This window comes from Macaca nemestrina, chromosome 9 (assembly GCF_043159975.1).
Source record: "Macaca nemestrina isolate mMacNem1 chromosome 9, mMacNem.hap1, whole genome shotgun sequence".
NCBI classification, from domain to species: Eukaryota; Metazoa; Chordata; class Mammalia; order Primates; family Cercopithecidae; genus Macaca; species Macaca nemestrina.
In genome coordinates this window covers 30,505,284-30,520,677 of record NC_092133.1, presented here as the reverse complement: position 1 = coordinate 30,520,677, position 15,394 = coordinate 30,505,284, and the positions used below count along the sequence as shown (strand labels likewise).

The window sequence follows — 15,394 nt, the reverse complement described above, 5'->3', positions numbered from 1 at the left end:
AAAAAAAGATAAATGTAAGAGGTAATGCATGTTAATTGGCTTGATTTAGCCATTCCACATCAAATTGTACACCATAAATACATACAATTTTTGTCAATGTTTAAAAACACGCACATTATTATATATATTTATACACACATACATATATATAATGTTTTTATTGTTCTAAAAGCACACACTTATATACTTTATTTTAAACACTGGGCATGGTGGCTCACACTTGTAATCCCAGCACCTTGGAAGGACAAGGCAGGAGGATCACTTGAAAACAAGAGTTCGAGATCAACCTGGGCAACAAAGCAAGACTTTGTCTCTACAAAAAAAATACAAAAATTAGCCAGGTGTGGTGGTACATGCCTGTAGTCCTAGCTATTCAGGAGGCTGAGGTAGGAGAACCACTTGACCCCAGGAGGTTAAGGCTATAGTGAGCCATGACCAAGCCACTGCTCTCCAGCCTGGGTGACAGAGCAAGACCCTGTCTCAAAAAAAAAATAATAATAATAATAATAATTTTAAAGTAAATTCTTGCAAGAGACCAAGAACCCAAATTTTCTACATTAAAAATTTTTTTCAGGCTGGGAGTGATGGCTCACATCTGTAATTCCAGCACTTTTGGAGGCCGAGGTAGGAGGACTGCTTGCAGCCAGCAGTTCAAAACCAGCTTGGGCAACAAACAGAGTGAGACCACATCTCTAGAAAAAAAAATTTTAAATTACCAAGCACAGCCAGGCACGGTGGCTTACTCCTGTAATCCCAGCACTTTGGGAAGCCAAGGCAGGTGGATCACGAGGTCAGGAGTTCAAGACCAGCCTGGCCAACATGGTGAAACCCAGTCTCTACTAAAAATACAAAAATTACTTGGGCATGGTGGCGCATGCCTGTAATCACAGCTACTCCGGAGGCTGAAGTAGGAGAGTTGCTTGAACCAGACCCAGGAGGCAGAGGTTGCAGTGAGCCAAAATTGCACCACTGCACTCCAGCCTGGGCTATAGTGCGAGACTCTGTCGCAAAAAAATTAATTAATTAATTAAAAAATAATAAAAATTACTAAGCACTGTGGTACACACCTGTAGTCCTAGCTACTGGGGTGGCTGTGGCAGGTGGATTGCTTAAGCCCAGGAGTTTGAGGTTACCATGAGCTATGATCACACTACTGCACTGCAGCTTAGGCAACAGAATGAGACCCTGCCTCTTTAAATAAATAAACATAGATAAAGTTTTTTTCAATGATCTAAAATATCAAGCCCTTGAAAATGTTTTTTCTATTGTTTCCAGTACATACACCTTACTATATGAAAGAATGTAGGGTGCAGAATCCATCTAAAATCTTCCAGGAAATACCATTCCAAATGAGTCAGGAGTACATTCATTCAGGCTACGATACACACACATGCGCGCGCACGCACGCGCACACACACACACACACACCCCTTTTCTTTTTTTTTTTTGAGACATGGTCTCGTTCTGTCACCCAGGCTGATGGCATGATCTCAGCTCACTACAGCATCCACCTCTCAAGCTCAGGTGATCCTCCCACCTCAGCCTCCCAGGTAGCTGGGTCCACAGGTGTAAGCCACCACACCCAGCTAATTTTTGTGTTTTTTTGTAGAGACAGGGTTTCGCCATTTTGCCCAGGCTGGTCTCGAACTCCTGAGCTCAAGCAATCTGCCTGGCTCAGCCTCCCAAGGTGCATGGATTACAGGTGTGAGCCACCATGCCCAGCCTATGATATACATAAAATACAACTAGGATGTTTATTAAATGATGTTTACTAGTCCTTATTTCCACTGCTAAAAATGTTACATCCTAACCTAATGTTAATAAATACTTATAGCATAAAGACCAAGCAAATAACTGAAGTATACAACTACATATAACATAATACTTTCCAAATGTATCTTATGCTTTATTACACAGACACACATAAACGTTCTGTTTTACACTTAAACATGCCATATCTAGCAACATATCTCACATACAGAAAAGAATCATTAGTACCCATTTGACAGGAATCTTTAGTTTTCACTTTTTCAGGGTTTAAGGAACAACAGCATCTTAACACCTAGAAATGCCACAAAGTGACCTACCATGAGGCAAATATCACCAGCCTACTTAAAAAACCAACTATTGATATAATAATTAACTTCTGATATACTCAATAACAAGTAACAATGTTTTACAAAATATATTAGTATTTATTGAAACAACAAAATGTTACCTAATTCTGACTTAGCTTTCCTATAGAGAGAAGACTGCACTTAGAAATTTTTTTGTCTGCTTACAAAAACTTACCTGTATAAACCAGTTTAGCCATTTTTCCAGTAAGATTTCAAAGTAATATTCATTTCCTTTTTCCTGTAGCCCAGAAACAGCTAAGTGATTAAGAGTCATTTTAGACTTCCTGTAGCTTCCATGTAACTTTTTAGCACCGCCAATATACTAGTACCTGTACTTACTCCTGGCTTTCCTGGTATGGGAGGCGAAGATGGGTCTAGTAGGGCCCAGATCTTTCTACCCCAGAAATTCACTTTAGGTGTAAATTTCTAATTTCTTCTTAAAAATAAATAATTACTAAATACCTTATCTACTCCCAAGTACCCTAGCTACTTAAAATTTAGGTAGAAGCAAACATTTAATTGAATTTATAAAAAGAGGTAAGTAAAAAGAAAATACAATTTAGGCTGGGCTGAGTGGCTCATGCCTGTAATCCCAGCACTTTGGGAGACCAAGGCCGGAGGAATGCTTGAGCCCAGGCGTTTGAGACCAACCTGAGCAACATAGCGAGACCCCGTCTCTAATAAAATAAAATTTTTTAAAACAATACAGTTTAAGGCTGGGTGCAGTGGCTCACGTCTGTAATCCCAGCACTTTGGGAGGCCGAGGCAGGTGGATCATGAGGTCCAGAGTTCAAAACCAGCCTGGCCAAGATGCTGAAACTCTGTCTCTACTGAAAAAATAAATAACTAAAAAATACAAGAATTTCATTCCTGGGCTGGGTGTGGTGGCTCACACCTATAATCCTAACACTCCAGGAGGCCGAGGCAGGTGGATCACCTGAGGTCAGGAGTTCAAGACCAGCCTGGTTAACATGGTAAAACCCTGTCTCTACTAAAAATACAAAAATTAGCCAGACGTGGTGATGGACGCCTGTAATCCCAGCTACTTGGGAGGCTGAGGCAGGAGAATCGCTTGAACCCAGGAGGTGGAGGATGCAGTGAGCTGAGATCGTGCCACTGCATTCCAGCCTAGGCAACAGAGCCAGACTGTCTCAAAAAAAAAAAAAAAAAAAAAAAAAAAAAAATTCATTCTTGGCAGGGTGTGGTGGCTCAAGCCTATAATCCCAGCACTTTGGGAGGCCAAGGTGGGGAGATCACTTGAGGCCAGGAGTTCAAGATCACCCTGGCCAACATGGCAAAACCCTGTCTCTACCAAAACTACAAAAATTAGTCTGGCATGGTGGCCATGCCTGTAATCCCACCTATTGGGGAAGTTGAGGCATGAGAATTACTTGAAGCCAGGAGGCAGAGGATGCAGTGAGCTGAGACTGCACCACTGCACTTCAGCCTAGGCAACAGTGAGACTCTGGCCAAAAAAGAAAACAAAAAAATACAAAAATTAGCTGGGTGCACACCTGTAGTCTCAGCTACTCAGAAGGCTGAGGAAAGAGAATTGCTTGAGCCTGGGAGGCAAAGGTTACAGTTAGCCAAGACTGCGCCATTGTACTCCAGCCTGGGCAACAGAGCAAGATTCTGTCCACCCAGCACCCCCTCAAAGAAAGAAAAAAAAATTCTTATTAACTTAGGTGCAATTTTCTAGCAACCAAAGACATTTTTCTCTTACAGACTTTTATTAGTAGATATACAAAGCAGTATGGTGTACTAGTAGTTAGAAGTCTCGACTTAGAACTAGATTTATACCATGAACTAAACATACGATCTGAGTTACTTAACCTCTCTGTACATTAATTTCATCATCTGTAAAATGAAGTGCCCGCTTCACAGAGCTGTTTTGAGGATTAAATAGACAAAATACTTACCGATGATAGGCTTCTCGACGATACTTTTTCAGGGCATGCTTATCCATGTTAGCAGGCATATCTGCTGCATTCTGCAATCGATCACTCCAAGAGGTTGACATTTTATTTTAACTGTATTTTGTATTCTAGAAAAGAAAATCATTAATTTAGTAACTCAATATTGGCATTTGTATACTGACATCTGATTTTTCTAAAAATCAGAAAAACTCCAGCTTGCAAACTGCCTAATATAATTACCTATTAAAACACACTGAATACAGTAAATATGCTGAAAATTATACTGACACTTCTCAACAATCTAAAGTTGGAAAAATAATTTCATATGGTAATTTCAATCCAGAAAGATAATTTATACTTCCAAATAATTAAGCATGGCTGCCAGTAATTACTAACTCTAATCCTAGAATCTAGAAAAGGCACTAAAACCACAGCACAGCACAGTTTGTGAAGATACATAATTTTAAGTTGATGTATGTTTTTAAAATATGTGTAGTAGGCAAATTTTAAATTCTGATCAACAGATTCTGATGTGGAGTAGAACAGTAGCAGGCACAGCAAGCGGGTTGGAGTGAGGGTACAGCTTGTTTCCCCATCCCTGTGAGACGCCAGCCCCATCCCTCTGCCTGCCCAGCCAATCCCACTGTACTACCCCAAGGTGTGAGCCTGGGTTGGATACTGGCTACCCCCCAGCAGACTCCCACCATCACGGGCAGCCAGAGCTCCAAGGCTCCTCGGAAGATGTGACCACCAGGGTTGCAGCAGGCACCTCCCCCGCAAAGACCAACAGATAAGACAATGGCCACGTGAAAAGCAATGAAGACTTATCTCCCAAGGGTGAAGGAGTGTTGCCCTCTGTGAACAGAACACATGAGACAGCTGGGGCCATTGGCGAGGCCATTGAGCCAGCATCCCCTATCCAGGGTGCTGAGGCCAAGGGGGAAGTTTCCCCTAGTAAGTTCTCTCTTAAGAAATCTTTCAAACTCAGCAGCCTGCTCTTCCACAAAAATTGGAAGGAAGACGGGGGCGGTTCTTCTGCCTCTCAGCCAGAGGAAATGCAGGAGCAAGGTGCCTGCAGCAACAAGAGCAATGCCCAGCAACGGAAGGCTGTTGCTACCCCTGAGAGCCAGGAGCCCCAAGCCAAGGGGGCAGAGGGTAATGCTGCCTCAGAAGAAGCCCCAGGCTACAGAGACATCCACTCCCTTGGGGCAGAGTGGCCCTATACCAGGTAGTGCTGAGTAGAATGAGTAGCTAGGTAAGGGCAGGTGGGTGATCTCTAAGCTGCAAAAACTGTGCTGTCCTTGTGAGGTCATTGCCTGGACCTGGTGCCCTGACTGCCTTCCTGTGCCCAGGAAGGAAGGGGTTATTGCCTCCTGCCAGCCACATTCCCTTTCCCCCTCTCACTCCCATGGATTCTCCCATCAGCCATCTGGTTTTCCTCTTAAGGTCAGTTGAAGACGGGCCCTGATAGCTTCCTGAGTTAGGTCAGTGATGTAAAATGGAGTTAGGTCAGTGATGTAAAATGCTCCTGGCCCTGGCCCTACCTCCTTCCCTGTCCCCACCTCTGCAGAAGACAATTGTTGGTTTTCTTCCTTGATTATTTTCCAAGTAGGTTTTGTTTACCCTACTTCCCAAATCCTGAGCCAGAAGTGTGGTGCTTATACTCCCAAACATTGCATGCCCAGCCTCCTGCCATTGCGTTTTAGTAGTCTCTTGTGCTGTGTCTGGTGGCACTTGGGCTGAAAAGGACACTGCCCCATCTAGGTTTTTGGTTTATTTTTGAAACAGGGTCGCAGTGGCGTGATCTCTGCTCACTGCATCCCAGGCTCAAGCCATCTTCCCACCTCAGCTTCCCTAGTAGCTGGGACCACAGGCAGAGATGGGGAAAAGGAGGGGGGGTCTCTACAAAAGATGTTGCCAGGCCGGTCTCGAACTCCTGGGCTCAAGCAATCTACTCACCTCAACCTCCCAGAGTGCTATGATTACAGGCGTGAGAGCCACTCCCCAGCCTCCATCTAGGTTTTCATAAATGTCTTAATCATGTGGAAATCTCCAGCTTGTATATCAAATGTGTCTCTTTTTTTGACTTGGTAAGAAAGTATTAGGCTTTGGAGTTGGGGGTAGGTCTGTAATGTGAAACAATTTGTCTTTTCCTCTCCCATTGTTATAAATAACTTATAATGCCAAACCTCAGATTCTTACTTTTTTTTTTTCTAAGCTGCTAAAACCATTCTCTTCCACCTGGTTTTACTGTAACATTTGGAAAAGGAAAAAATGTCACCCCTTTAAAAGATAAATATATTTTGATAACATACTAAGTTCAGTCAATGGTGGCACAAATACAAGCAATAAATATTTGATTTCTATTTATTGCATGCTTTTACATTTTTCTGTAATAAATTATTTTCAGCTGGCAATAAAGACTATGAGCAAAAAGAAGGAATAAACTAAAACATTTCATCTAACTAGGATAAACATCTAAAATGAGGTGTGCAGCTTAAGTGTCTTTAACTACTTTAACACCAGGCTATTCTTAGGTTTCACTTCTGTTTTTGAAGTTTTCATCAGTTAAGTAGTTTCAAATAAGGATGAAAAATATCCTCTTAGAGTTAAGAAGTCTATTAACATTTTATAAAAATAGCATTATTTGCCGGGCGCGGTGGCTCAAGCCTGTAATCCCAGCACTTTGGGAGGCCGAGACGGGCGGATCACGAGGTCAGGAGATCGAGACCATCCTGGCTAACACGGTGAAACCCCGTCTCTACTAAAAAAATACAAAAAACTAGCCGGGCGAGGTGGCGGGCGCCTGTAGTCCCAGCTACTCGGGAGGCTGAGACAGGAGAATGGCGTAAACCCGGGAGGCGGAGCTTGCAGTGAGCCGAGATCGCGCCACTGCACTCCAGCCTGGGTGACAGAGCCAGACTCCGTCTCAAAAAAAAAAAAAAAAAAAAAAAATAGCATTATTTGTGAAAACATCTGGAGCCTAAGATAGTTCCCATCTTGAAAATGCTAACATCATTTATGACATGAAGTCAATATATACCTCCCTTCCTCTCTCCCTTCTTCTGAGACAGGGTCTCACTGTTGCCCAGGCTGGAGTGCAGTGACATGATCATAGCTCACTGTAACCCTGAACTCCTGGGCTCAAGTGATCCTTCCACCTCAGACTCCAGAACAGCTAGAACTACAGGTACTTACCACAACACCCAGCTAATGTTTTTTTTAAATTTGTCTACAGACAGGGTCTCGTTATGTTGTCCAGGGTAAGTCTTTTTAATATAAATCGCCCCTGTGGCTTTAAAAAAAAATAATTTATTCAGGGGAAATTCACATAAAATTGACCACTTTATTTATTTATTTTTTTTTGAGACGGAGTCTCGCTCTGTCACCCAGGCTGGAGTGCAGTGGCTGGATCTCAGCTCACTGCAAGCTCCGCCTCCCAGGTTCACACCATTCTCCTGCCTCAGCCTCCCGAGTAGTTGGGACTACAGGCGCCCGCCACCTCGCCCGGCTAGTTTTTTGTATTTTTTAGTAGAGACGGGGTTTCACCGTGTTAGCCAGGATGGTCTCGATCTCCTGACCTCGTGATCCGCCCGTCTCGGCCTCCCAAAGTGCTGGGATTACAGGCTTGAGCCACCGCGCCCGGCCAAAAACTGACCACTTTAAAGTGAACAAGTTGGTGGCATTTAGTGCAACCACCAACTCCTTTTAGTGTCAAAATACTTCCATGACTCTAAAGTAAAACCCCTTATCCATTACGCACTTTCTCCCCACTATGCCCTCCACCTAGCCCCTGGCAACAACCAATCTAGACTCTGTCTCTGGATTTAACTATTCTGGATATTTCATATAAATGGAATCATACAACATGTGACCTTTTGTGTCTGCCTTCTTTCAGTTAGCATAATATTTTCAAAGCTCATCCATGTAGTATCACATATCACATTTCATTCCTTCTAATGACTGAATAATCCATTGTGCAGGAACAACTGGCTCTCCTTTTGTGGAAAAATGAACTTAATCCACACCTCTCAACACACACAAAATTTAAGACGGATCATAGACCTAAATGTAAAATCTAAAACTATAAAACTTGTACACAGACCAGGCACAGTGGTTCATGCCTATAATCCCATCACTTTGGGAGGCCAAAGTGGGCGGATCACTTGAGCTCAAGAATTTGAAGTCTGGGCAACATGGCAAAAAATTAGTTGGGCATGGTGGTCCGTACCTGTAGTCCCAGCTACTTGGGAGGCTGAGGCAGGAGTATCGCTTGAGCCCAGCAGAGGTTGCAGTGAGGCGGAGGTTGAGGCAGAGCTTGCAGTGAGCCGATTATGCCACTGCACTCCAGCCTCAGTGACAGAGGAAGACCTGTCTCAAAAAAAAAAAAAAAAGCCAGGCACAGTGGCTCATGCCTATAATCCCAGCACTTTGGGAGGCCGAGGCGGGCAGATCACGAGGTCAAGAGATCAAGACCATCTTGGCCATCATGGTGAAACCCCGTCTCCACTAAAAACACAAAAATTAGCTGGGTGTGGTGGCACGCACCCATAATCCCAGCTACTCAGAAGGCTGAGGCAAGAGAATCACTTGAACCCAGGAGATAGAGGTTGCAGTGAGTTGAGATCGTGCCACTGCACTTCAGCCTAGGGGACAGAGCAAGACTCTGTCTCAAAAAAAAAAAAGATAAATAAGGCAAGAAAATAAAGAATGACAATGGTCATACTCTCAGGGGCATCTGAACCAGGGCAACTATCTTGAGTAGGGGCTGGGTAAAATGAAGCTGAGACCTAATGGGCTACATTCCCAGATGATTAAGCATTCTAAGTCACAAGATGAGACAGGAGGTCAGCACAAGATACAGATCATAAAGACCTTGCCGATAAAATATCTTACAATAAACAAGCCAGCCAAAACCAACCAAAAGCAAGATGGCAATGAGAGTGACCTCTGCTGTCCTCACTACTACACTCCCACCAGCACCACGACAGTTTACAAAGGCCATGGTTACGTCAGGAAGTTACCCTACATGTTCTAAAAAGGGGAGGCATGAATAATCCACCCTGGTTTAGTATATAATCAAGAAATAAGCATAAAAATGGACAAGCAGCGACTGGCGCAGTGGCTCACGCCTGTAATCCCAGCACTTTGGGAGGCCAAAGCGGGTGATCACCTGAGGTCAGGAGTTCGAGACCAGTCTGACCAACATGGTGAAATCCCGTCTCTACTAAATACAAAAAATTAGCTGGACACGGTGGCCCACACCTGTAATCCCAGCTACTTGGGTGGCTAAGGCAGGAGAATCGCTTTAAACCAGGAGGTGGAGGTTGCAATGAGCCGAGATCACGCCACTACACTGCAGCCTGGGCAACGAGAGCAAGACTGTCTCAAAAAAAAAAAAAAAAAAAAGGACAAGCAGCAGCCCTTGGGGTTGCTCTGCCTACAGAGTGGTCATTCTTTTATTCCTCTACATTATCTTTTTTCTTTTTCGAGATGGAGTCTCGCTCTGTAGGCCAGGCTGGAGTGCAGTGATGCAATCTTGGCTCACTGCAACCTCCGCCTCCCAGTTTCAAGTGATTCTCCTGCCTCAGCCTTCTGAGTAGCTGGGATTACAGGCACGCGCCACCTTGCCCAGCTAATTTTTGTATTTTTAGTAGAGACGGGGTTTCACCATGTTGGTCAGGCTGGTGTCGAACTCCTGACCTAATGATCTGCCCTTAGCCTCCCAAAGTGCTGGGATTACAGGTGTGAGCGACTGTGCTCAGCCTTCTCTACTTCCTTAATAAATTTGCTTTCACTTTACGGACTCGCCCTAAATTCTTCATTACATCAGATCCAAGAACCCTCTCTTGGGGTCTGGATCAGGACCCCTTTCCTGTAACAATACTGTACGTAGGAAAACCATGGAAGGCCTCTTTGAGGAGATAATATTTGTTCAGAGACCTGCGTAAAGTAAGGGAGTGATATACAAAATAAAGCAAGTTGTATGTACAACAACTGCACATGCACAAACAACAACTGCACCCAAATAGCTGGGATTACAGGTGCATGCCACCACGCCCGGCTAATTTTTTGTATTTAGTAACACAGTGGTTTGCACCTATACTCTCAGCTACTTAGGAAGCCGAGGCAGGAGGATCGCTTGAGCCCAGGAGTTCGACGTTGCAGCGAGCTACAATCATACCACTGCACTTCAGCCTGGGTGACAGTGAGACCCAATTTCTAAACAAAAAAATAAAACAAACAATACACCAACCTACCACAGGGTTGGCATATATACATCATATTAATCTGTTCTGCATATTATGGTTTATGTGCATATGCAAAAGATTCAGAATATTTTATTCTCTTAGGAGGTTAAAATATTGTCTCTGCAACCTTGTTTGTATACTTAATTTGTTCTAAGTCCCTCTGCATGGCTGAGAACTTAAAAAACTAAAACAAAATTGCATTTATATATTATCTTTCCATTAGATGTTTTCTCTCTCTCTTGTATTGGGAGGAAAAAGACAAGCTATGGTTTGGGACAAAATATTTGCAAACACACATCTGACAAAAGAACTTGTATCCAGAATATATGAAGGGCTCTCAAAATGCAATAATAAGATAAATAATCCAATTAAAATACAGGCAAAAATTATACATAGACATTTCATCAAAGAATATATATAAATGGCAAATAGGCACATGAAGTGATGTTTAACATCATTTGTCACTAGGGAGATACAAATTAAAAACACAGTAAGATACCAAAATATGCCTATTTGAATATTTAAAATTAAAGAGACAGACAACATCAAATGTTGAGAATGTAGAGCAACTTGAATTCTACTACACTGCTGGAAAGAAAATAAAAATGGCACAAGCACTCTGGAAAAGTCTGCCATTTATTTAAAACTTAAACATATACCTATCATATGTCCCAGGCTTTTTAATTGTAAGTAACTGTCCAAGAGAAATTAAAGCATATATCCATATAAAGACTTGAACACAGGCTTGGGCACAGTGGCTCATGCCTGTAATCCCAATACTTTGAAAGGCCAAGATGGGCGGATTGCTTGAACCCAGGAGTTCAAGAGCAGCCTGGGCAACATGGCAAAATGCAGTCTTCACAAAAATTGAAAAATTAGCTGGGCATGGTGGCACATGCTTATGGTCCCAGCTACTTGGGAAGATCACATGAGCCCAAGAGGTTGAGGCTACAGTGAGCCAAGATCGTCTCGTGCCATTGCACTCCAGCCTGGGCAACAGAGATCCTATCTTAAAAAAAAAAAATTTTTTTTTAAACTTATACACAAATGTTCACAACAGCTTTGTGATGGCCAGAAACTACAAACAACCCAAACGTTATCAACAAGTGAATGGATAAAAATACTTATGGTACATCTGTACAATGTAATACTACTACGCAATACAAAGGAATAAAGTATTTACATGCAAAACATTAAAAAAATTCATAATAATTACACTGAGTGAAAGACAAAGAGTACATAGTGTATGATTCCATATATATAAAATCCTAGAAAATGCACACTAATCTGACAGAACGCAGATCAGTGGCTCCCTGGGGTAGGGAGGTCAAGTAGGGGGAGGAGGAGGTATTACAAAGGAGCCCAGGAAAACTTTTGGGGAGAAGCGGTAATACGTTCAATATCTTCATTATGGTGATGGTTTCATGGGTACATATATATATGTCAAAACTTATTATATACTCTATGTGCAACTTATTGTATACCAATTATGCCACAATAAGACTGTTTTTCAGCCAGTGGCAGTGGCTCACACTTGTAATCCCAGAACTCTGGGAGACCGAGGCGAGTGGATCACCTGATGTCAGGAGATCACATCACTGTACTCCAGCCTGGACAGCAGAGCAAGACTCTGTCTCGAAAAGAAAAAAATTTTTTTCACAGGCAAAACATGCACAGTCCCCTTCACCACTACCATCACCCTCCCCCAAAGAAAGGAAAACAGCTGCTCCAACAGCTTTAGGCAACTGCTGAAAACAGGAAGCAAAGAGCAACTGAAACTGTAGGGTAAGCCTGGTTAGCAATGTGCACTGAATATTCTTTCCCTCAAAATGGTATGCCAATAAAATGCTGACAGCCGCATGTAGTAAGACCACTATCTTTAAACTACAATGAAAGGAAATTTTGTCCCTCCCATAATTACCTTCTCATTACTTAACATAATGTTAAGAAAAGTTCAAGAATTATGATGTAGTACAGTAACATTCTTCATGCCATGCCCAAATTGATAAAAGTATATAAATAGCAGTCAAGGCCGGGCGTGGTGGCTCAAGCCGGAAATCCTAGCACTTTGGGAGGCCAAGGTGGGTGGATCATTTGAGGTCAGGAGTTCGAGACAAGCCTGGCCAACATGATGAAACTCTGACTCTAGTAAAAATGGAAAAAAATTAGCCAGGCATGCTGGCATATCTCTGTAGTCCCAGCTACTCGGGAGGCTGAGGCAGGAGAATTGCTTGAACCTGGGAGGCGGAGGTTGCAGTGAGCTGAGATTGTGCCACTGCACTCCAGCCTGGGCAACAGAGCAACACTCCATCTCAAAAAAAAAAAAAAAAAAAAAAAAAGCAATCAGCACTTCTTTTCATGACAATTCTGCATTAAGACAAAATGCCATACTGCTAGAGTTATACATTGGCAAACACTCTTTAAAAAGTCATTTTACATGGCCGGGCACAGTGGCTCAAGCCTGTAATCCCAGCACTTTGGGAGGCCGAGACGGGCGGATCACAAGGTCAGGAGATCGAGACCATCCTGGCTAACACGGTGAAACCCCGTCTCTACTAAAAAATACAAAAAACTAGCTGGGCGAGGTGGCCGGCGCCTGTAGTCCCAGCTACCCGGGAGGCTAAGGCAGGAGAATGGCGTAAACCCGGGAGGCGGAGCTTGCAGTGAGCTGAGATCCAGCCACTGCATTGAGCCTGGGCTGACAGAGTGAGACTCCGTCTCAAAAAAAAAAAAAAAAAGTCATTTTACACGTCTATTTCAAGTTAGGTGAGTAATTCACTTGGAATAAAGTAAGAAGCACTTTAACAATATGTAGAGCAGGTCTATCACGCGAAGTGTTTAACACATGGCAGTTTGAATCAAATACTCATTTTTCAATGGAAAAAGTATGTCAACGTAGATAATAGGGTAATAACAGCAGTATGAATAATCACTAGTTTCTACTTCACTGAAATTTTAATTTTGTATTTAAAATACAAAACTTGGGTGGTTCACACCTGTAATCCCAGCACTTTGGGAGGCCGAGGCAGGTGGATCACCTGAGGTCAGGAGTTCGAGACCAGCTGGCCAACAAGATGAAACCCTATCTCTACTAAAAATACAAAAATTAGCCAAACATGCTGGCAGGCACTCTTAATCCCAGCAACTTGGGAGGCTGAGGCAGGAGAATCACTTGAACCTGGGAGGCAGAGCTTGCAGTGAGCCAAGATCACGCCACTGTACTCTAGCCTGGATGACAGAGCAAAAATCCATCTCAAAAAAAAAAAATACAAAACTTGGCATTTGTAAGTTTTATAATCAACCCATTCACTCTCATTCTAAGAACACTGCCCTAAAACTTAAATGGAAAGGATAATTTTAAACAATTTCTTCAAATTTTCTCACCAGCCTGAAACTTATTTTGGTCTCTAAATACAAAAACTTTCATTGCATATTACTTACATTAAAGCAGTTTCTGGAAAAAGAAAAGTTAAAGCTATATCCTCCACTTGTATGCCTCATATTGTACTAAACAGCCACATTTTATTCAGTCTTTGATAACCCCAATCCTTGGCAGATGAGCGAGTAAAATCAATAAACTATAGTAGTTAGCCACTTGGTTTTATTGTTATATTGTGATTAAGGGTCCTCTCTGTAACACAGCCACAAACCAACTTACTGACAAATACATCCCCTTAAAAACACAGAAAGTCAGGCCGGGCGCGGTGGCTCAAGCCTGTAATCCCAGCACTTTGGGAAACCGAGACGGGCGGATCACGAGGTCAGGAGATCGAGACCATCCTGGGTAACACAGTGAAACCCCGTCTCTACTAAAAATACAAAAACTTAGCCGGGCGAGGTGGCAGGCGCCTGTAGTCCCAGCTACTCGGGAGGCTGAGGCAGGAGAATGGCGTGAACCCGGGAGGCGGAGCTTGCAGTGAGCTGAGATCCGGCCACTGCACTCCAGCCTGGGTGACAGAGCGAGACTCCGTCTCAAAAAAAAAAAAAAAAAAAAAAAAAACACAGAAAGTCAGATGCAAGTTTACTTTATCTACCAGTACTGCTGAAAAACTAAATCCTCATATTTGTAGTTAACAGTGTCACCTATAACTCAAAGAACAGCACTGTGAAATAAGCTATAGCTTTTTAAAGTATTTTGTAAACTTTAATCCTTATCATCACAAAACACATGAAAGGAGATACATATATGTATATATACACACACGTATATAAAATACTTTAAGTGGGGGTGGGAGGTGGGTGAGGGATGAGAAATTACCTAATGAGTACAATGTACACTACTCAGGTGATGGTTACACTAAAAAGCCATACCACCGCTAAGCTATATATCCAAAACTGTATCCCCTAAATCTATAAAAATTACAAAATAAAATAGTTTAAGATGAAAAAATGCCTATTTTTCCAGAAGACTCCTTAAAACTGTTGCATTTAAATTATGTTAAATGTTTCACTACCTCTCATCATCTTTTAAACAGTTCATGATAAGTATTTTTTTTTTTTTTTTTAAGTTTCTTTGAGACAGGAGTTTCACTCTTGTTGCCCAGGTGGAGTGCAATGATGCAATCTTGGCTCACTGCAACCTCCGCCTCCCGGATTCAAGCGATTCTCCTGCCTCAGCCTCCCAAGTCGCTGGGATTACAGGCATGCACCACCACGCCCAGCTAATTTTGTATTTTTAGGACAGATGGGATTTCACCGTGTTGGTCAGGCTGGTCTCGAACTCCTGACCTCAAATGATCCACCTGCCTCCCAAAGTGCTGGAATTACAGGCATGAGTCACTGAGCCTATCCTATAAACAAGTTTTTTTGTTTGCTTTTCATTTCATTATTTTCATTCAGAGTTCTTTATCTCATTTGTCCCACATTGCACTACACATTCCTGTCAAAGGCCAACACTCATAGTTCACACACCAAAGTGAGGCCGACGGATAACAAACTCCAACTAATAATACCGCACTTACCCACACACATCACTCACTCTCCTCTTACCCTACTTTACTTGTTTTTTGCACGTAATACTTACATTTGACAGTTTGCATTCTGTCAATCTCTCCAAAATATAAGCTCCATAAGGCAGAGGAATGTTTTATTTGCTGCTCTATCCCCAGCA

General features: G+C 42.6%; 1 protein-coding gene and 1 pseudogene across 8 annotated transcripts in view; one reads left to right on the top strand and one right to left on the bottom strand.

Moving 5' to 3' along the window:
• LOC105478332 (5'-nucleotidase, cytosolic II) overlaps nt 1-15,394 on the bottom strand; it is a 196,915-nt gene that overhangs the window by 83,345 nt on the left and 98,176 nt on the right. For all 8 annotated transcript variants that reach the window (XM_071069193.1, XM_071069195.1, XM_071069194.1 and 5 more), the window contains one exon: nt 4,037-4,161. In XM_071069193.1, the coding sequence (XP_070925294.1) occupies nt 4,037-4,137 (101 nt within the window). In that variant the 5' untranslated portion in view covers nt 4,138-4,161. Of the gene's footprint in view, nt 1-4,036; nt 4,162-15,394 lie in introns of those variants that run through there.
• Nucleotides 4,408-5,284, top strand: LOC105478333 (MARCKS-related protein pseudogene; annotated as a pseudogene).